At 44.1% G+C, this 22,507-nt stretch overlaps 2 protein-coding genes across 8 annotated transcripts in view; one reads left to right on the top strand and one right to left on the bottom strand.

Moving 5' to 3' along the window:
• Positions 1-22,507, bottom strand: part of HLCS (holocarboxylase synthetase) — a 178,256-nt gene that overhangs the window by 100,440 nt on the left and 55,309 nt on the right. The window lies entirely within an intron of this gene.
• On the top strand, positions 6,705-12,269 carry LOC112483774 (kinesin-like protein KIF22). The gene is given in 3 exon segments (XM_025050181.1): positions 6,705-10,199; positions 10,202-10,279; positions 10,282-12,269. Coding segments are annotated over 3 exon segments (1,908 nt in total). The 5' UTR covers positions 6,705-9,829; the 3' UTR covers positions 11,742-12,269.

Raw genomic sequence — 22,507 nt, 5'->3', positions numbered from 1 at the left:
ACGGCAATGACCAGACTACCTAGGAAGCCACAGGTTAAGGACACGGCTGTCCAGTGACCTAGACTCCTTATCCTGGACTATCACATGAGACCTACATGACTCTCTTTTAAAGCCAAAGTATTGCTGGGTCTCTTGCTATTTAGCAACTTCTATTCCAATACAGAAACATACACTAAAACACCTGTTATATAATTCTATATAAAAAGGTCCTTGAAGAAGAAAGATCAACCACCCGACGGTGAGTGCAGAGGTAGGAATGAAGAATGGGAAGGGTGGGGGCAAAGGAGAGACACAAGATTGGGGTGAACATTAAAATTAGGTGTAATTTTTAATTTTATGAAAGGAAAAAACTGTTCATGCATTACCTGTATAACTGAAAGCTGATAATCTATAGGGTTTTATGATTTTGACTACCGATTCCACTACTCCTCTAAATGTCACATTGAGCTTGTATTTTGATTCTAATGCAATTCTAGTCAATGTGTCCTTCCACGAGGTAGAAAGAAAATGACAACCGAAATAAAAACTGGGAAGGAAAAAAAGGGATCGAGAGAACACTGTTTGCCTGCTTGCCACCCAGACCCTCCAAACGGGACAAAACAATCGTCTAGCACAGCGAGAGAACCCTGTCTCACGGGGTCGTGGACAGTGCACCTCCACTTCGGGTTCTCCAGACCTGGAGAGCACTGGGCTTGGCTGGCAGCGGGGGCGAAGCACCGCGGGTGCCCACCTCAGTCTCCGGTCTCACTTCCTCACGCCGGGCTTCAGTTTCTTTCCGTGAAAACTCAAGAGACTGGATAGGCTGTGTCTGAGTTCGAACTCCCCAGAGTCAAGCCTCAGCTGGAATGTTCTAACGGAAAAATTACAACTTTTTTTTTTTTTTTTAATAATCTGAGACCATTTATTATGAAGAAGATATTTAATTTTACAGGAGTTTCCTTCAGTGGTCTCTTGCTATGCCAGAAAAGAGATTTTCATTTTCAAATCTCATTTTTTCCTACAGACGACCCATGCGAACTGTATTGTGTGTCTTCAAAGCATCTTTTTCTTTTAAAAAAGCACTGCGAGAGTATAAGACGTGCTTAAGAAGTTTCATGATTCTCAGAGGAAAAAAAAATTTACCTTTGGATAATTCTCATCTTTACCAGATTCACTTAGACCTATTAAATTCTCCACCCATAAGAAAGTTCCCTCTGAAGCCATATCCTTATTTTGTTAATCTGTCCCTTTATATTTGCTGACACCCCTAATGTTGGGTTTATATCAGCCGAGTTAAAACCTTGCTCTCAGAACTTCCACACTACCTCAGGGATGACATCTGACATACTTCCCACCCAGGATCATTTTATGAACAATCGGGGCACTTAATTTCTGGAGAGACCCTCGACCATTGCTTAGCAGTGTCCTAGGAGTGGGACAGGGCTGGGAACAGCAGAGAACCACTTCTCAAACAAAACCTGTGAACCCCAGCTATCGCACCCCCAAACTGCAAAGGATCTGAAGAGTAAAAGTCGTTGCTGCAATTTAAAAATGAATTCCACACCAAGGCGCATGTTTTTCATCGAAGGGACTTCAGACGTTGATCCTGAAAGGCTGACAGGGGCAAGATGTGGCTGCTTGTTTTTCGCCCCAGCTCTGCGGCAAGAGCACAGCCAGGTCGCCACCCGCCTGCTCGCAAACCCGGCAGCTCCGCCGGCAGCTCCGCCGAGGACCACGTGTCTGGGCCACTGCGTCTCCCCAGCCACACTTTACCTTCTTATTACCACAGAGGGGCCTGGGGAGGAGTCGGAGAGAAGTATGCGCGAGTTCTCATCAGCGGGCCCCATACACCGTTCTTGACAGTCGCTCTCACAGTAATAAGCAATTAACTCATTATTTTGATTAGTTATTACAGTGATTTTTCACCTATATGAGCACATTTCTCCTCCCCATTTCCTAAAATATCTTCCCAGATAGTCATTCATTCATAATTTAAAAACTAGGTTATCAATAAAGAGAAAGAAGCCGCATCACTACCTATATCATCATTCCATTGGTTATTGGTAAATTTGTTAAATTTGGAGATAGGAGGATTTTCAACTCCGTCTTCTTACCGGAGGTCACTGACAAGGAACCGTAGTGGAATGTGTCAATGGGAAGTCTTGCGGGTGGAGTGCTTCAGGAAAAAATATCGTATTAGAAAAACTATCTTAAAGACTAGTTAACAGGAAGAATGATCAATAAAATGAGGAGGCAGAGCCATCAAAGCCTAAACTCCAAACTCTAAAAGAAGACAGCTAACTGCTCACAGGTCCACCATGACTGCTGCAAAGAACCTGGGCAGAAGGGTCTGAAAAACAGCACCTTAAGAGAAAGAGATTTTGGCGCCTGCCTCCTGCCCCAACCTCAGAGAGGCTCCTTTGAGCAATTATGAAGTAAAATCACATCGGTTCCATCAGAATATACAGCAACAAAAATGCTTTAAATAATGAGAATGCTGCTAATTACGTCTCTTCTTTTTAACGGGAAGCAGAACACTTTGCTGCAACCCTGGGCCTGTGCCCAGCAGGGAGCCTCCAGTCCACACACACTTGTAAAGGCCCCGACAGCAGGCTGGACGATATGAGGTGTGAGAAATGAAAACTTTACGTGCAGACAAATTTAGATTTTTAAAATATTTTCACTAGGGGCATAAATAAAGAGCAATTAGGCCGCTGGGATTTCAGAAAACGAGAATACAGACTGTGATTTTTGTTTTAAATTTTAGTACTCAGAATACCCAATACCTAAGGAGTAAATAATCCAGCAAGTCACCGAAAGTAACACTTCAGTTTGAACTTAATACTTTTCATATACTTCACGCTGTTCTGTTCAGGGAGGGAGAGAAAACTGTGCACTTCAGTAAAAGAAAGACCATCCCTTTATGATGTAGCCTTCACATCCATATACGACCAGGCCTACCAAAAGACGACAGAAATCCAATTTTTGTAAATTTAAATTTATTTTAAATATACTATCATACTTATTTTTTAAAATCTTCCACAGCTGATTACTTATAAAAATACTAACACATTATAGCAAGGGTGAATTTGACAGTGAAATTACCCATCACCTAAATTCTAACATTAATATTCTATTGTATTTGCTTCAGTACATATCTACCAATCCATCAATCGATCTGCTTATTGCTTTATGCACTTCAACATAAAGTACAGTATTCTCTCCCTTAATACTGAAGCCTGAATATCATTTAACTAGAGTTCAATATTTTAGTATTTATGTAAAATTTACCTGTGGTGTTATCCTAAGAGCTCCAGATTTTGACAAATGTATTCACTTGTGTTACCAAAACCCCTATCAAAAATAAAAAACATTATCACTCAGAAGGTTCATCATGGCCCTTTCCTGGACCTCCACCCCTACCCCCAGAGATGACCATTCTGATTTCCTCCCACCGTAGTCAGATAGGCCTGTTCCAAAACTTCATAAAATGGAACCATACAGTATGCACTATTTTGTGGAAAGCTCTTTTCACTCTGCGTAAAGTTGTGGAGGTTTGTACAAGTTGTTGGAGGTTTCAGGAAGTTCATTCCTTTTTATTGCTCAGCTGTGTCCGAGGTATGAATCGCTACATGTATCTATTCACCTGTTGATGGACACCTGGGTCGTTTCCAGATTTTGGCTATTGCAAATAAAGCTGCTATCAACAATGAGGTACGAGTCCTTGTAGAGACACATATTTTCATTTATTTTGGGTAAATAATTCTGAGTAGGATTGATGGGTTGGAAGGGAGGTACATGTTTACTTTTATAAGAAAATGCCACACTGTTTTTTTCAAAATGGTTGTACCGTTTTACACTCTCACCAACGACGATGTTTGGGAACTGTAGTTGTTCCCCATCCTCACTAATATTTGGTGGGGTCAGGCTTCTTCTTTTCAGCTAATCTAGTAGGTGTGCAGTAGTATTTCGTTGTAGTTTTAATCTGTATTCTCCTGAAGATGGTAACTGTTAAGGACCTTTTTGTGCGCTTGTTTGGTTGCTAGCACTCTTATTTTATGAAGTGTTGGTCATATGTTTTAATTGGGCTATTTGTCATTTTACTACTGAGTTGTAGAAGTTCTTGATATATCATAGATACCAGTTTTTGTCAGTATACATTTTGCAAACATTCTCTCCCAGTGTGTGGCTTGTCTATTCATTTTTCAAATTGGTATCTTTTGATATGCAGAATATTTTAATTTTTAGGAAGTCTAAAAATTTATCGATTTTTTCTTTTACGGTTATTGCTTTCTGTATCCTGTTTATGAAAACTTTGCCTACTCCCAAGTCATGAAGATACCCTATTTTCCATTAGAAGCATTATAATTTTAGCTTTTATATTTAGGTCTACGATCCATCTCAAATCAGTTTTAGCATATGAGTTGAGGTAGGGGTGAAGATTCATTTACGTTCCTATATGGAGCATATACCTAGTTATTCCAGGGCCATTTCTTGACTTTCCTTTCTCCACTAGAATGCTGTAACACCTGTCTCAAAAATCGAATGGCCAACTGAAGGCAGGTCTATTTCTAGATATTCTGTTCCACTGATCAATTTTTTGTTCATATCAATCCCAGACAGCTTTGATTATCACAGTACTTGAGCAAGTCTTAAAGTTGAGTAATACGACTTTTCCAACTTTGTTCTTGTTCAAAATTATTTCTCTACTGTAAGACTCTTCCATTTTTATGTAAATTCTAAGTAACTTTCAGAATAAGCTTATATGTTTCTACTAAAACTCTTGCTGTGGTTTTAACTGAACTTAAATTGAACCCAGAAGTCAATTTAAAGCAAACAGAAATCTTATTATTGAGTCTTCTGATCCACAATCACAGTATCTCAATTTATTTAGATAATCTTTAATTTCAAAATATTTTCTAATTTCTCATGTTAGGTAAATACACATCTATAATAATTATATCTTCTCAATGGGCTTAACTTTTTATCATTATGAAATAACCCCTCTTTACCTTTTGCAATTCTTTGTCTTGAAGTCTACTGTATTGCATGTTAAAGTCACTGCAGCCTTCTTAAGCTTATTGTTTGCATGATAAATCCTTTTACTTTTAACCTATCTGTGTCTTTATAACTAAAATGTGTCTTAAAGAGAACATATACTCAGGTCTTGTTTTGTGTACATATATACATGCCCATTCTGACATTCTCTGCCTTTTAACTACAGTGCTTAGTCCATTATCGTTTACTGTAATTATTAGTAAGGCAAAATCTGGTCTATCATTCTGTTCATTTTTGTTTTTTTCTTTCTATTTTTTGTTTCTCAGTTCCTTTTTTCTGTCTTCTTTTGGACTATTTGGATATTTTAGTTCATCTATTGCCTTATGTTTTTAGTGATTAGAGATTAAAATACATATGCTTAGTTTATACATCAACTGAGTTTATATTATACCATTTCACATCAGATATTGAAATATTGTGCTCATATAGGTCAATCTACCGCCTCTCCACTGTCCTTTATGCTAGTTGTCATATGTATTACATCAACAAACACAGGATTATGCAAGACAATGTTATAATTTTTGCTTTCAACAGTCATATATTTTAAGGAAATAAAGTGGGAGAAAGTATTTTAACTTTCAGATATTTGTCGTTTCATTCCTTCCTAAAAATCCAAGTTTCCATCTGGTGATTTCTCATCACCTTTTGGAACACCCTTTGGCATTTCTTCCCAGCAGATCTGCAGTATGACAACTTGTCTTAGTGTTCTTTTATCTGAAAATGTATTTTACCTTCGTTGTTGAAGCATATTTTTGCTGGGTATAGAATTCTGGGCTGACAAGTTTGTTTTTTTTTTTTTTCTTTGAGCCTTTTAAAAATGTTGTTCACTCTCTTCTAACTTCCATAATTTATGATGAGAAAGCCGTGGCCCTTCAATCCGTAGTGTCCGTAAAGTGGTGTTTTCCTCTGGTTACTTTCAATATTGTCCCCTTATCTTCGGTCTTTAACAGTCTGACTATGGATGTGCCAAGGTCTATTTTCATTATATTTATTCGTTAGGGGTTTGCTAAGGTTCTTGAACCTATCAATGTATGTCTTTCTCCAAGTTGGGGGATGTTTTAGCCATTAATTCCTCAAATAGTTTTTTCTGACCCATTCTCTCTTCTTCTTCTTCTGAGAGTCCAATTATACACACACTAGACATTTTGATATCATCCCACAGGTTCTTGAGCCTCGATTTATTTTTTCGATCATCTTCTCTCTTCTCCAAACTAAATAAATATTGTTGATCTATTTTCAAGTTTACGGAACTTGAGAACATGGGGAAATATAATTAAATTTATTATGGCTCATCTCTGAAAGATTACTGTGAACTAGACAAGCTAAAGCAAATATGCCATTCTAATTTTCAAAGGAAATTGTACTACCTAAAGATGTCCTATCCCAGCTGAAATTCAAGGAAATAAGAAAAATACTACTAATGAGCACCATACAGTACAGGAACTATACTGGTACTTTCTTATACACTTTTATATTTAATCCAGATCATGACCCATTAATACAGGTACTAACTGTCCATATTTTGCAGACAATAGTACAGAGGAACAAACAAGTTATGTAACTTGTCCTGCTAGTAAACTCAAGAACTAGGACTTTAACTTAGGATTCCCATTATAGTTCTTTCCAGCACGTACCTTATTTAAAACTTAAGAATGAGATGTGTCAGCTAACCTGACTTCTTTTTGTAACAAGATTAACATAAGAAAACGTTGGAAGTACGGAGGATATAGTGTATTAGGATTTCAGCAAAGCATCTGTTGAAGATAGTATAGCATTAGGGGCTAAAGAAGGCTCTTGAGACAACAAATCTTTCTAATGCTGCTTCTACCATTTAACGCTTTATGTGGCTCTGGTCAAGCTATTTTAACTGTCTAAGCGATAGTGCCCTCATCTCTTAAAACAGGAACTATAAAGGTACCTGTCTCATGGGGTTTCGGTAAAGACTGAATGGGAAAAATACACATAACGCACAGTACCTGCCACGTAGTAAACACCGAATTAGTGTTAACTATTAGGATTAAGGCATGACATCTCTCTGGACAAAGGATGAAATAATGTGAGATAACTGTGTAATAGTGATTAAAATAATATGAAATATTATAAATAATGACAAATATTATTAGCTTCATCCTGTTCTATCAAGGTCTGCTTGTTTTATAATTTTCCAATTATCTTCTAGAAAAAATATTGTAATGGGGTCACTAAAGAATTATACAGAACTGCTATCTCAAAAAATATATATACTTAGTATTGATAATTGGTACTGGATATTGGAAATTACAAGATTGCATTCACAGGAAATTGCTTAAATAAGTTATGGTCAAACTACATGCACCTAATAAAAGAAGTGTTTTTAGCAAATCATTTGAAGTGCTTGTTTTGTTGCGGAAAAGATCCAAAATCAGACCAACGAGAAACCAAGCAGCATTCGGAGAGTTGGAGAACTCAGGTTTATTATGCCCGCTGACCTAGAAGAGCTAGTGCTCTGGGCCCGGAGCTCAGTTGCAACATTCCTTACATAGACCATTTCAGCATGGCCTGATTGGGTAATTTGAACTCAGGCCGCTACAAAGCAGCGGGAGTTGCTATGGGCTACCAGCAGTTACAAAGTGCTACAAAGCTCAGGGATTGCTAGGGGGCACAAAGAGTTACATTTGTTGCTTAGACAGAACAAGCAAAGGGAAGGTGAGTCTTTAGTCAATTTCAAGTACAGCCCATGCAGCAAGCATATTTACAGAAGCAGAACAGAGAGCTGATTAGCCTTTTTTAAATGAAAATTCCTCTTCAGTTTCATATATAATACAATCAGAAGTTTACATATGTTGTACAGGAGGAAAAAAGACTAGAAGGAAATACACCAAAAGATTAACATGATCTTTTATAAGTGGTAGGGTTATAGTTTTCATTTCCTTTTTATTCATTGCTACATTTCCAAGTTTCCTATAACTGACAAGAATCTTCCTAAAATTGAAAACTATTTTGAGAAAAATAAATTTGAGTAGTTTTATATGCCCCAACTGGCTTTACATCAATCCTTTTGGTCCTTCGGACCTAAAGTTCTGACCTCGAATATGGGGATGTGAAAAAATGTTTATTACTGGAGATGCTCAGAGAAGAGATTATGGAGGTAAAGGAGGCCATAAATATCCATCTTAACTAATTAACTGATCTTAACTATCATTTGGGAGTAAGTTAAATTTCCTCTATTGGGATCCATGCCCAGATTTCTTTTTTGGAATGGAACAGGTGACAAGGACCCATCCAGGGGAGAGGGTGCTCTCCTAACATAATTGTAACGAGCTACCTCGAGTTACAAGAGCTCAATAAATATTTGTCAGCTGAACGAAGTTGCTCACCACCTGGGTGCCCGGACACACCCACACAGTGCAGAGGACATCTGGGCACTAGGGGGTGACTGGCCTTGTAGGCACCTCGCATATTTCAGAGGCTATGAGACTTCTGGTACGTGCTGTTTATCTGATTTGGGGTTTAGCAGATGTGAAATCCTTCATTCTAACCCAATTATGAAAACATTGTGCTGGAAATTTTGGGTCTGCTGCATGACAATTTTGCAGACACCACATTAAAAAAAAAAAGTGAAATCATAATGGTGCTCTATCTCCACTGGTCTCGGGCGAAACCTCCAAGAAGGCCTCTGATGACTGTGAACAGGTGGGAGGCCCTTATACTTTACATAAAAAGAACAGAAGTGGAGGCAAAAATCAAAAACTACAAAAACAAAAACAGATTCTTGTAAGACAAGCTCCACATCGGAATCCTGGTTGGCAAGCTTCTCCTACTGTGTTACCCCACAGATACCACAGAATGTAACAAATCAAACTACATTTCATTTTGTTTAAGTTGAGAAAAAAGAAGGTGCCACAGGATATTTTCAGAAGTAGGAAGGATACTGAAAGGTTACAAATAAAAACTCCAGGAAAGCAGGGAGAAAGCTGTAACTTGCATAAATCCTCAACCTCAAACTCTCCACCAATGACCAAGCCAACACAACCAGACTCGCATTCACTCCACCGAGAATTCTACGCTCCCTCGGTTAACGAGCCCAGCAAGCTTCACTGCAACCCCAAGAACTAAAATGCTGGCCAAGACCTCATGCAAGATATTACATATCGGCCCGAACTCCCAACCCCCGCCTCCTGCAACCCGCTGCCTCTCGACCCTCTTCACCCTCCCCCTCTTCGCCCTCCCAGGACACTCAGGGTTCTAGGAACGAGGGCGTTCCCCACGGCGGCTGAGTGTACTCCAAGGTATCACCCTCTACTGGATTCTGAGTATTTGAGGTGGAAGCTCTTCCTGCAGAGATTGTTCCTCTCACATATCATTCATCTCTCCTGGGAGATATCTGAATAACCACCTGGATCATGACCCCTCCCTCAAGACAACAGCTGCTTATTAGCGTAACAGAAGCATGGGGCCCGCATAGGTGTCCCTGGGTTCCAGAAGGAACCAGTTACTCGGCCCTCATTACTGTTAGTCTGGAGAAGTCACAGAACTCTGAACAGTGCTGAGTTTTATAAATAATGTGCGTACAGCTTTCAAATGACACCTAACAACCAAGAAACATGTCGTATTCCATTTTGATTGCACAAGAGGTAGAAAGAACCTACACCGGAACAGATAAGCTTAAATCCCCATTGCTTTAAATCCTCTTGGAACGAGGGAAGGTATAAAAAAGAAATAGTCCAGGAATGGAGCAGGGGGCTCGGTGCGGCTGAGGCGAGGCGAGACGGTGGCTGCTCCCTCAGGACCTGCTCGTTGTCGGCTAAGCAACATGGGAGCTGGCCGGCGGCCACCTCCAGCTAGAGCGAGGGCGGCTGCGCGACCGAGGCCATTTGTAGACGAAACAGCCGGAGCAAACGAGACCCTGTGTGTACGGGACCTGGACAGCTGTTCTCTAGAGATCGCCAACTGCAGGAACCACCAGGAGACTCTCAAATACCAGTGTGATGCCTCCTATGGGGAGAGGAGCTCTCGGCAGGACATCTACGCAGGATTAGTACGGCCTATCTTAAGGTACTTGCTGGAAGGGCAGAATGCCAGCCTGCTTGCCGCCCATGGGCCCACAGGGGCAGGGAAGACGCACACAATGCTGGGCAGCTCAGAGCAACATGGAGTGATTCCCCAGGCTCTCGTGGACCTCCTAAGCTCACAAGGGAGGAGGGCGCTGAGGGTCGGCCACGGATCCTCTCCGTCACTACCTCTTACTTAGAGATCGACCAGGAAAAGACCCTGCTCCAGGAGACCTGGTGAGCAGAGGAGACTGTCGAGGAAACATCCCGATTCCAGGCCTCACACAGAAGCCAATCACTAGCTTTGCTGATTTTGAGCGGCACGTCCTCCCAGCCAGTCGAAAGCGGACTGTAGGAGCGACCCGGCCCGACCAGCGTGCCTTTTGCAGTCATGCGGCGCTTTTGGTTAAGGTGGATCAGCGGGAACGTCTGGCCCCATTTCGCCAGCGGGAAGGGAAACTCTACCTGACTGATTTGGCTGCCTCGGGCGGGGGACAACAGACACGTGAGCGACAAGGGCCTGCGGCTGAAGGAGAGGAGAACAGAGCCTTCGACACCTCCCTCTTTGTGCTGGGCAAGGTGGTGGATGCGCAGAACGAGGGCCTGCCTCACCTGTCGCAGGACTCTCCGCGTGGCTCAGTCCACAGCATCCTCAGTGCCAACACTGCCCCCGAGAGAGGCTTCTACCTAGACACAGTCCCTGCACTCGACTTTGCTGCCAGGTGCAAGGAGGTGATCAATCGACCTTCTACCAGTGAGAGCCTGCAGCTTCATGTCTTGGCACCTGTTAAACTGTCTCAGAAAGGACAGCTAGGTCCTTCAGAGGCAAAGAAAACTCGAGGCCCTGAGGAAGAGGAGATTGGAAATCCTGAGCCCCCCGCACTTCTAGCTTCTGCCTCCCAGAAATTCAGCCCCCTACAGAAGCTAAGTAGCATGGACCCGGCCATGCTGGAGCGCCTCCTGAGCTTGGACCATTTGCTGGGCTCCCGGGGAACCCAGGGGACCCCTCTGCTGAGCACCCCAAGACAAGAGTGGATGGTGCTCATGAAGACAGTGGAGGAAAAGGATTGGAAGAGTGAAAGGCTTAAGATAAAGCAAAAAGAACTGGAAGCCAAGGTGCTGGCCCAGGAAGCTGTGGACCCGAAAGAGAACTGCTCTCCCACGATGCTCCGACCCTTGGCCCGCCGCATAGTCATGGTCACTAAGCCCCTCGAGAAGGCTGTGGAGATGCCCCTACAACTAAGACAGGAGCAGGCAGCATCCCCAAATGCCGACATCCGTACCCTGAAGAAAAGCTGCAAGAGAAAGCTGGAGTGCCCAGATGGCTCGGAGCCGCTGGAGAAGGCTGAGGACTGTTGTGAGCTACGGATCAGCCCAGAGCTACTGGTCTGTGGGTGTCAGACAACATTCGATCTGCTTCACGAAAGCTCAGCCTGGTATCTGCGCAGCCTGCAGCGCATTGGCCAAAACAAGGCCCAGCTCATCGTGGGCTGGAGGAAGCTCCACGGCCCCTTCAGCCCGGTGGAAGACCTGGAACGTGTGAAAGTCACGTCAGGGAAACAGCTGGCCTGATTCCCGAAGGCGAACATCCCGGGTCTCGCCGCTGTGGGTCAGTGCTGTGGCCCTTCCCGACTACCGCTTCTCTATTTTTTTTTTGTCCTACATTTAGTATAAATACAGTTTCAACTTCATTGAAAAAAAAAGAAAAGAAAAGAAAAAAAAAAAGAAAGAGTCCAGCCAATCAGTCAGCCCTTAAGATATAACTGTCCCCAGTCAGCACAGCCAGAGGGTCTTAGTTGGAAGGACGTCGGTCACCCCTGGCCAGTGGTCTTGACGCCCACGCCCTGCGGAACCTGGGCTCTGAGAAGGCCTCCAGCCCCATTTTTACAGCGGGTGCTTCATTTGAAAAGGGGCTTTATTGCTTTAAATAATTAAGCCACAGGTCTAGTTCAACCCTCTTGTTCTACAGATGAGGACACAGGCCCAGCGAGGGTGGATGAGTCGCCCAACATCACACAGCTGGTATGTCAGAAAGGCACAGATCAAGTTATAGCCTAAGCTTCCAGGGTCATCAACACCGCCACTCCACTGTGCAGTGTCATTTTTAGGTAAATTCTATTCCCACAGATTATCCAATTTTAAACCGCAAAAACTGTATGAGCACCCAGGTGACCTCCGAAATCCAAGGGCAGGAAAAGACATAGGTACAGATCTCTCCACGATTCCTTCGGCTCGTCTCCTCTCCCCTTCCCACATCCCAGGAAAATGCTTCTCTTCCAGGCAATGACTTCATCATTTTCCTGCTCGCTAATTTGAATACTCTTGTGGGAGAACCAGACAAAGAATGAAAATGATGAATGACTCGACTCCTTGTGCAATGCAGGAAAAATGTGGCGTTTGAGATCTCAGAGTGACGGAATACCCCTCATGCAGAAACAGAACATGCTTCTCTCCAAAACAAAAAGCAGAAACTAGGGTATTTCAGAGCTCTGAGTGTGTTTGGCCAAAAGGTAGGTGTGTAAAAGATCTTAAAGGGGCAGATGAAAGCAAATCAGCCCTCACCTCCAAAGCAGGTAAGTGTTTTATTTAAAAGAAAAACAGAAGTTCTTCTGAGTGAGTCCCAAAGCAGTCAGGGGAGAAATGGAAATGGGGGAAGGGAAGCTGAGTATGGCGAAGGGAAAATATCTGCTCGATCATCCAACGCATAGAAAGATTTGTACCTAACGCTTTTTTTTTTTTAACCCAGAGCTCAGTATCTACCCTCACCACTTGTCTGTGTATACAGGTGAGTGATCATACTTGAATCATCGTGAACACTAAATTCTAAGAATATTTAACATTTTTCCACTTAGAAATTAATGCTCATTCATAAACCCAAATGGATTTTTGTGCATTTAGAGAAGTGCTTTTTAATTGAAATGTATTTGATATATAACACTGCATAAATTTAAAGTGTAGATGTTATTTTGATACATTTACATGTTATAATAAAATTACCATTGTAGTAATAATTGGCACCTCAATCGCATTACATAATTATCATTTCTTTTTAGTGGTTAGATTGTCCCTTAACAAGTCTGATGATTCCAATACGATACTGTTGTCCATATTCACTATACTGGGTATTAGAGCTCCAGGACCTAATTTTAGGTATAGCCCATTCTATTAAGCTTTGCTTAATTACGCTTTACAGATACTGCGTTTTCATCAACATTGAGGCAAGACCCTCCGGCAGCAAAAAGGTTACATTGTTTTATTGGACATAATGCATTTGCACTTAATAGACTCGAGTTTAGTGTAAACATAACTTCATAGGCACCGGGAAACCAAAAGATTCGCGACTCTTTATTGCGACATTCGCTTGACTGCGGTGTTCCGGACGCGAACCCGCATTCTCTCTTAGGTGTGCCTGTACAACGCCCTGCAAGTCTGTGCCTTAAACGACGTCTGTTCTATTCCCCTTCCCCCCATCCTCTAGTAATGACCATTTTACTGTTTCCACGGAGTTTTTAGATTCCACATACAAATAATATCATACAGTACTTATCCTTCTCTGTCTGACTTTTTCACTTAGCACAATATCCTCAAGGTCCATTCGTGGTGTCACGTAACCGAGTGTTAGAAATCCTATTTCCTTACTGTACATTTCTCACTGCGTTAGAATCTTGGAACACATCCTCGAGCTTCATTTTTGCCGTTTCTGCACACGTGGCCATCAGCGGCCTCCACCTGGGGAAAGCACCTGTCTCAGTGGACAGGCAAAGAGGAGATAAAACCAGCATTCACCGACCACCTGCTCCATGTCGGAGATGGCGCCAAGGGCTTTACCGTTCACGATTCCCTGTGACTCCTACGATGAGTGGCATTCCTATGCGTGGGCATCTCTACGGCTTGCCCATCTAAGATGAGAAGTCCTGGAATCTGCCCCAGGCCAGTAGCTAATGACACTCCAAGACCTGCTGTCAGTATATCGCACACTGCCTTGCCCAGTGCAAGCCAAATTTCTAATCAGCTCACTCTGGGTACTCCGAGGTCGTTTAAATGGCCCTGCTGCTAAGAAGTGACTCTTTTGAATTCTATAACTAGAGTGAAAATATCCTCAACCATCGGAGGACGCAGCTCGCTCCTAAACTACAGTTGGCACTCAGCTTTCTCGCTAAGATAAATCAGAACTGGAGAGAAAAACATTTAGAGAACTCCCTGTCACCATCTTTTTGACTGCCTTCTCTAGCCCTAAACCTTGCTTTATTACCTTTACGTCCCTTTATTACTTGTTTTAATATAACAGAGGCATTTGACAAATTGTATACTAAATATCAGATATAGTACACAATCAAGTAGTTCCACAGAGTAATAAATATCTGAGATGTTTAAAGAAATTCGAGAAAATAAAGCAAGATCGAACCCATGCATTTTGACTGGCACAAAGGTTGAGGGATCTCTAGGAAGATGTGGACTAATAAAAATGTCCAAACAGTGGAAGATCTGGCTCTTTCAAAGTGACTTGTCACCTACGAAAATGATAAAGCGTTAAGATTTTTAAAGAGGAAGTCTGATAAAAAACAGAGAACTAGATTCACATATTTTAAGGGAAACACAAACATAAACTATGTTTTCTCATCTTCCAAGAAAAGCTGGACTAAAACACCATATTTTTTGGCAAAATGATAGCCAGCGATGAGCCATCATGCTTCTAGTTATAACAAGAAAAAGCTGTCAAAATCTTCAACAAGTCTACCCCAACAAAACACACTGAACAAAGACAATGCTGATTTGCTTCATGGACACTCAGGGGCACTGCCGTTGAAGAATTCACCGTGAAGGTCAAAAAGAAAGAATCACACCCAAAGTTAAAATAATGACGTGAGTCCTATAAATATGAGCGACGTGCTAAGAGCGTTGCAGACATATTTCGATACGTCCTCGCCCTGTCCTGGAGTGGATGCAGGCACCTGGAGGAGAGGTCCCCATCTGCCGTATTCGCCACTGGGTCCCAGAGCCTAGTGCAGAGTCTTGCATGTGGCTGGTGCTGAAGAGACATCAGCTGATTGAATTTAAAAAGGAAAAAAGGCCAGAGACTCTTAACCAGCTACATCATACAGACAAGGAGATGGAGGTCTGAAAGGTAACCGATTTGCCCCACGCTCATGTAGTACAAGGCAGAACTGGCATGCCGAGTAAATACAATCCCGACTAAACATAAAGACGGCAGTGCCCCACCCCACGACCTAACCCCTGGGTCAAACCGAGACATTCGATCCTCGCCAATGCGAAACGAGTGAATATGGGAACCTCGCAGTTTCTGCGAATACTTCCCACGATGGATACCTGACTTGAGTATCTAGTGTTGTTTTTCTTTTTTTTTCTCGAAAAGTCAGGAATACCCTCAAAGATCACGACCACCACCACTGAGAACACGTAAAAGACCGGGCAGCCGATCTGGAAGAGGGCGCCAGAGGACGTGTGTCCACCGCCTCGAGCACAGCAGAACCGGCCACCGCGGGGCGGCTTCGCCACTCGCCCGGCATGGCCTTGGCGGCTGCATTCACTCTCACGCTTCTGTACGGGAAAACGTGGGACCTTCCAGGTTGACCAAGAGTTGAACATTGTCCGACGTTGACAAAGAGCTGAAAATGCCATCTAAATAGAACACACTGTAACCATCACAAAATGGTTCACCCAACTTCTGAAAACCAGTTACAAAATGGAAAAGTAAACATCCTAGAACACAGAAAATTAATGGGGAGGACCCCTGGAGAACAACAGGCCACTTCATAATTCAATTCCAGGAGGCTGGCGTGGGAACGGTTAACCTAATCAGGTGCCGAACGGAGACCCTAAAAAAAGCATTTGATGGAGAGCTTGCCAGAATAACCCTGTAGTCATAACCACCAGAGTCAAAGGCTGGAGTTATAGTCTAAACCTTAATTTAGAAGTAAACATTAAAAAGCAGCTTTCTTTAAAATTCTCCAATAATTTTCACTTTAAAAGTACCAAATTGGCCCATAAAAAAGCTCACGTTAATTATTCCAAAGCAATCAACTTCTTTAAAACCCTTTATTCCACAATTACACTAACATCCCATTAATTTGGGACACTTACCCACGTACTTATTCTTTGCTCATTACCTATGAGCACATTACGAGTACACCAATAACACAATACAGGCATTAATATGTAAAACATCAACAAAAGCCATCTGGAAAGCTAATGAATAATCAAGGGATTTCAAATTAAACTACAGAATTTTCCCTTAGAATCTCTAGGACAACACTGTCAAGTTCAATCTATTCACTTCGCCTCCAGAATCAATTTTTCAAACTTTATGACAGGTCTAATCGCTTCCACCTGTGTCTCTAGCTTGACTCTTGACTGGCATGCTACCAGCCAGGGTGGAAATGCAGACAAAGACCCCTATTAGGATCCGGCTGTTTCTCTACTGTGAGGTCACTCAGCCATTAAATTAGTTCCAGCCCAATTTCTGTCCTCTCAGGCCTCTTCAGGGGAGGAGGGTGCCGAGTAGGCTGACTTAGGGGAGCAGAATCAGAAGAGAAAAGGGGTAAATTGATGTTTGGAACTGACCAGGTATGCATGCACAGAGGTGAAAAGCTGGGATCGGCTCCAATTCTGAAGCAAAAATACCATCTTTCCTAAATAATGGTGACAATCTTCCTCTATGCAATGTCCCCCAAAATGTTTTTTGAAAACCTGTTTCGTGGGTTTGTTTTTCCCTTTCTTTCCCTTTGCTTGTAGAAAGCCAACTGTCCTCCCGCCAACCCCCATCAACTATCGTGAGGCTAATCACAAAACCATTTCAGCCTTCTAAATGCACTGGAGGTCACTGGGAGACAGAAAGGCTGGCAGCCTGGAAGATGCTGCCTCAGGAAGATCACCCAATCAAAGGTGCCTGGGGAGCACCCACCGCCCCAGGTCTCACAGCTGAGGAACGCAAAACCCAGGGTGTCACACTGCCCACGTTACAGGGCTAGTTGGTGCTAACATCCTCACTTCCGTTATTTTCCCTACCAGACTGAGCTCTACGGCATCAGGAGCACAGCTGACACATAGTAACTGCTCCAAAAACATTCACTGACCAGCCTACTTCTCTCTATGCATCATGCTATCTACTGAACCCGCCTCTCTGTGCCTGAACTCCCAGCGCTCAGACCAGAAGGGTGCAGAGAACTGCAGGAATGAAATGTGCACTGGGACCCGACTCCCCCAGTGCGCTGTGAGCAAGGCCAGCACCCTCTCACCATCCTCCCTCTGGGGTCTAGCGCAGTGCCGGGCACACGAGACACTCTGTCAGTGCTTCTTCCGTGAAGGACGAAGGCGAACCTAAGCCTGAAAAATCAAGGGACTTAAACAATGTTAGGGAAACAAACTTACTAAATAATATAAATTATTCTTCGCGAAGAAAAAAAAACCAGCACTCTCTTGGCCAGTTTTTTCCGGATGTCCAAGCACGCAAAGGAAATCAACATAAACAAGCTTTACACATAAGTCATTTCAATATCTAACGGAGATTTGGTATAAGTCATCAAAAAAGATAAAGTCAAATAAAAGACGACTCCGCAGTCAGCACACTCAGACACCCCGAGCTGCTGTGCTCTGGGGTCTCGCCTAACGCCTTTCCCCACAGCAGAGGGTCCGTCATCGCCGATCAGGAGGTTACCCAGGAAGCACCACGACCACGCCAGGGCAGGGCGAGCGTCTGACGTGCTCCTCCAGCAGTGACGACAGATCGGCAGAGGCCCACCCACAGCCCTCGCCGGAGCCCGCCGCCGCCGACAGCTCACACGTGCAGGGAGCTCCTGGGTCTGCAGCTGGAGGACGTGACCATGGAACACCGTGAAGTTCACTGGTCCAGACACAGTACTGAACCCATGCCCTTGGGACTTCATCCAACCAGCTGAGCTAACAGGTCACAGGGACACCTACCAGGAAATAGCACAGAAAGAAAAAGTCTAAAGTCTATCAAAATCAGCATTGCATCCAAGCAGTGTTACCCTGACAACACAGTACAGAATGCATTGCACGGTCAGAAACACATGTCAGGGGTTACGGGATGAAATCACTTCTCTTAACCAGACTTGGTGGGGGTGGCATGGCCGAGTCAGACCACTGGGGGCGTATCGTCCACTTCCGTGGTTTCCAGTTGTTATTTTTGGAGGTGGAGACCCACGGGCCCTTCGATTCCCATGACTTGGTTATCAGCAAGCGACGCCCATATTTCCCTCTACTGCTCGCTCTCCCCGGAGCCCTCCGCTCTCTGCGGAAGCACTAACACAGCTTTCGCATTCACAGGGCGGGGGCAGGAGGTGACGGTGGGGGCAGGAGGTGACGGTGGTGCCAGTTCATGGCTTCACAGCCAGCCCGCTCTCATCCCCAGCGATCGAACGTCCACCTCGGCGTCACAGCAGCTCAGCTGCGTTTGCGGTCATAGAAGAAAATGTGATATCCTCCGAAATATTTGTCCGAAGAGAAATTTCCAAACCTCCCAGATTTACAGTAACATAAGAAAAACAGGTCTGATGGCATTGGGTAAACAGTAAAACAAAACTAGTGTTACCAGTCGAATAATTATTTCCACCCAGGATTTTAAATCCTGTAGGCACTGGGGCTAGCATAATGTGTACACTACGTGAGGGCAGTCTGACAAATAGGAAGTACACATCTGTGACGAAGACTTCTAATTGTCCTCCAACATCTACCTTCCTCTCCTTAGGTTCAGCTGGATTCATGGATGCTAAATCTAAAGACCACATTTATTTCCTAGCCTTTTGTTGGTAGATAAGGTCATGTGACTAGGTCCCAGCCCTGAGATACAAACAAAAATGTCATGAGCCACTTCTGGAAAACTCTGTCCAAACGAGCTCCTTCATAATTACTCACATGGAACTATTAGAAAGAGTGCATGAGGAATGCAGGCAAGTTCTTCTTTATCCCCTTCACCTGCTCACTGGCTAAAATGAGAACAGAAAGGCTTACGTCACCTCCTGGACTACCTGCTGATGGTGGCAGAGCAACTCACCTGGGTCCTTGACACTGTGGGACACACACTGGCCCTGGACCACCCATCTCGGTCCATCTCATTTACAGGAGAGAAATAAACTTTAAACCTGTTTAAGCCACTTTAATTTTGGACCGCTTTCTCACACAGCTGCATCGAATCCGAACTGACCTAGAAACTGGTACCTACGCGGGGTATGCTAGGGTGTATTTACATCTTGTGCACAAGAATCTTTAGGCCACAAGAAACAAGGACTAAAATGCGGCCTCCTATGGAGGACCTGGATGGCAGGAGTCGTTGAAGACAAGGGTCTCACGGGTTCACCATTCACAAAACCGCTGGCATGCAGCCTGGCCGTCTAGATCTTGGGAGGTAGACCAGGTATCTGACAAAAACTGTGTCATCATAGGAAATAGCTCTGAAAATTCAAAATGTCAGTGTTTGTCAATCCTCTTGACACTCTAAGCAAAGTTCAGTGAAAAGAGAACCCACCTCCACTAGAGGTAACCAGTCTTAAGAAGGTGGAAAAGAACACAGATTTGATGAGAGGGGCTCTCTGTCAGCAACGGCATCTACGTTGGAGCTTATGGGGCTGTTCCTGCATCCTCAACAAGCAATAAGACAGCTGCTTCACCATATACAGCCCAGGAGCCTTGTGCCAAAGATATGATCAGGGCCTGGCCTTTCACCCAAGCCCACTGTTTCATTTGGCCCAAGGGAGCCACAATCAGATTTGGAGAAAAGGGGATGGCGAGGCATCGCAGTCTTTAAAAGACCAGATTTTAGGCTGGTCCAGACAAGATCTTTGCGGGTAAGTCACGTGGGACCATCAGAGCAAACAGGCTAGAGGCCTACTAAGGGTTTGAGAGACTTCTACCTCTGCAGAAGCCATGAGGCTGACCAATAAAAAGCCATGATTGTTCATCCTCAAAACAATACCCAGACCACAAACCCTCACCAGGAGTGGACATCTAAAGCCCATCCTCTCCAATGCCCACCTCAGATGTGGTGTGGTTAAGAAACCACCACCCCTGCCCCCAAAAAAGGCAAAGCCAGGACCCCAAAGGACAAGAGACCACAGGGAGCAGAAAGACTTCTCTCAGGGGTATTTGAGGGTCCCCATCTCAACTACAACAGTGTGGTACGCAGGGGTCCTGGGAGCAGACAGCATGTCTGTTTTAACTAACAGATTGCCAGACCCCACTGAGCCTTGTCTAACCCTGAGACAGAAGACTGTACAACCCCAGAGGATCTGAATCTGAATGACCGGAAGTTAATGAATAGGACGTTAGGGCTCTCACCCTGGAGGAGGGGGTGAGCATTTCGGATGGAGGGGGAAAAATGATCCAACATCTGGGACTATGGCAGAAATTGCTGATTGCTCCCCAGCACGTACTTTCGAGAGCAAAGATCTGTCACTGGAGATGAAGGCTAAGATCAACCACACCCTCGCAGTCCCGGATCCTGACAGTGCAGAAGGCTGATGAGGGAAAACGGATGATGGTGTTGGAGGAGAGCCCCACCACCGGCAAGGCGAACAAATGGTCCCAGAGCAAATGAAGCCTGAAACATCGCTGGAGGCAAAAATGACAAGACTGAAGGTGTCCTACCTCGGGCATAACATGAGAAGGCAGGGCTCTTTGGGAAAAAACAACAATGCTGAGAAAAACAGAAGGCAGCAGGAAAAGAGGAAGACCAGGTATGAGATGGAGTGACTCCATAAAGGCGACATTCGCATGAGTGTACGAGAGCCGAGCAGAGCTGCTGGGGACGAGGCGGTGGGGACATCCCTCACTCGGAGTCGCCAGGAGTCGGATGTGACAGACCCTATAATTATTATAAACAGAAACAGGAACAATTCCACACACTGGTGTGTTAACAGAGCTTGAGTCTGTTCCGGTGATCACCTAGGCACTGAAAGATGATGTGTAAAATTAGTCGATACATGTAGAGTACATAGAAGCAACGTCTGGAAGACAAAAGCTTTCCGTACAAGTTAGCTATTATTATTATTATTGTCACAATACACTGTCTCCTTAAGGACAGCTTACGTAGGATAAAACAGAATATTAGCTGTAGAAATCTTACTCTTAGAAAGTAATAAGTCCTATGTTTCATTTATCTCATGATTCTTTTTTGGACAATTTTGGGGTATTTTGGCACCTGGGTGACCTCTTCAAGTTCCTTCTCTTAAAAAAGGCTACAGCCCCACGGGAACGTCTCACCAAGCTCGCTGACTCACTGGGCTGCAGTGAATGGCTTCACCTCTCAGCGTGAGGAAGGAACCCACATGCCCAGGGGACCAGGACAACAACGAGAAGCTGCGTGGAGCAGCGACTGTTCATTCAGTACCTGCGCTGTGTCACGCAGAGGGATTAGTCATTAACCACCGGAGCCATTTCGCCCTCTGCACTCGGCAGACGCCAGACGAGAGAAACAAACACGATTCCCAGATGCCCTCGGAAAAGCGGAAATATTTTTCTTTTTTTGAAAAAAGAGAAACTCCTAATCCTGCAGAAGGTTCTGACTGCGTTATTATCAAGCTCAGTCGTATGTTTTTACCCAGCTGAGCTGCTTAAGACAGAATTTTATTTAAAAAAGAAAAAAAAAAAGTTCAGTATCAAAAAGGAACTGACCGATATCCAAGGGAACTCAAGCAATGTTCCGCCCACTCTGACAGGCCTCGCGGTGACACACCGCCCGCCACACCAGCTCAGAGACCATATTGCAATGGTTCAAGATCGTCCAACACAAAAGAGTCCTCGCTTCTGTCCACGGAAATAGCAAAAACCGTCTGGAAGCGCCAATGTTTTTCTATCTGAATTTCCCTTCCCCAAAGCTTGTGTTAAAATGTCACGTCTTGATTTATTTAGAAAATGTCGTTATAATGGGGTCACCCTCTTGATATAATATAGTGTTCACCTGAGTAACAAACGATTATCACAGGGTTTGTACCAACAAGTAACGACGGTTCTATCTGCAAGAAGAGGCTTTTTCCTTGTCCACTGGGGAGCAGGCGATTGGTGCGGAGGGGAGCGCGGCCAGGAGAGGTGGGGAACACGGGTGAGAAAAAAGTACCCGTAGCAACGCAAAACCGCTCAGTAAACAGGAATGCTTCGTTCCCGTGGCTCCGATTCCCCGTCCTACTCCAGCCCCTGGCCCTGCCGATTCCCCCCCAAGAACCCTTTCTCTGCATCCTACACGTGTGCCAGAACTGCCACGTCCATCACTGTGAGTATGAGAGTCGAGAAAGTTACCCAAAGTTATCTCACCATGTTCTATCAACATGCTATCAAATTCTAGAAGTTATTGAGAAGACAGGTCAAAATATTTCCGTATGTTGAGTGATGCATCTAATCGTGCAGTCCCGTCCCACAGGCGAAAGTCCCTAGGAGGTGTGAAGCCAGGTTTTGGGTGGAATCTTACA

This window comes from Pteropus alecto, unplaced genomic scaffold, assembly GCF_000325575.1.
Source record: "Pteropus alecto unplaced genomic scaffold, ASM32557v1 scaffold97, whole genome shotgun sequence".
NCBI classification, from domain to species: domain Eukaryota; kingdom Metazoa; phylum Chordata; class Mammalia; order Chiroptera; family Pteropodidae; genus Pteropus; species Pteropus alecto.
This window is presented reverse-complemented; position numbering and strand designations above follow the sequence as displayed.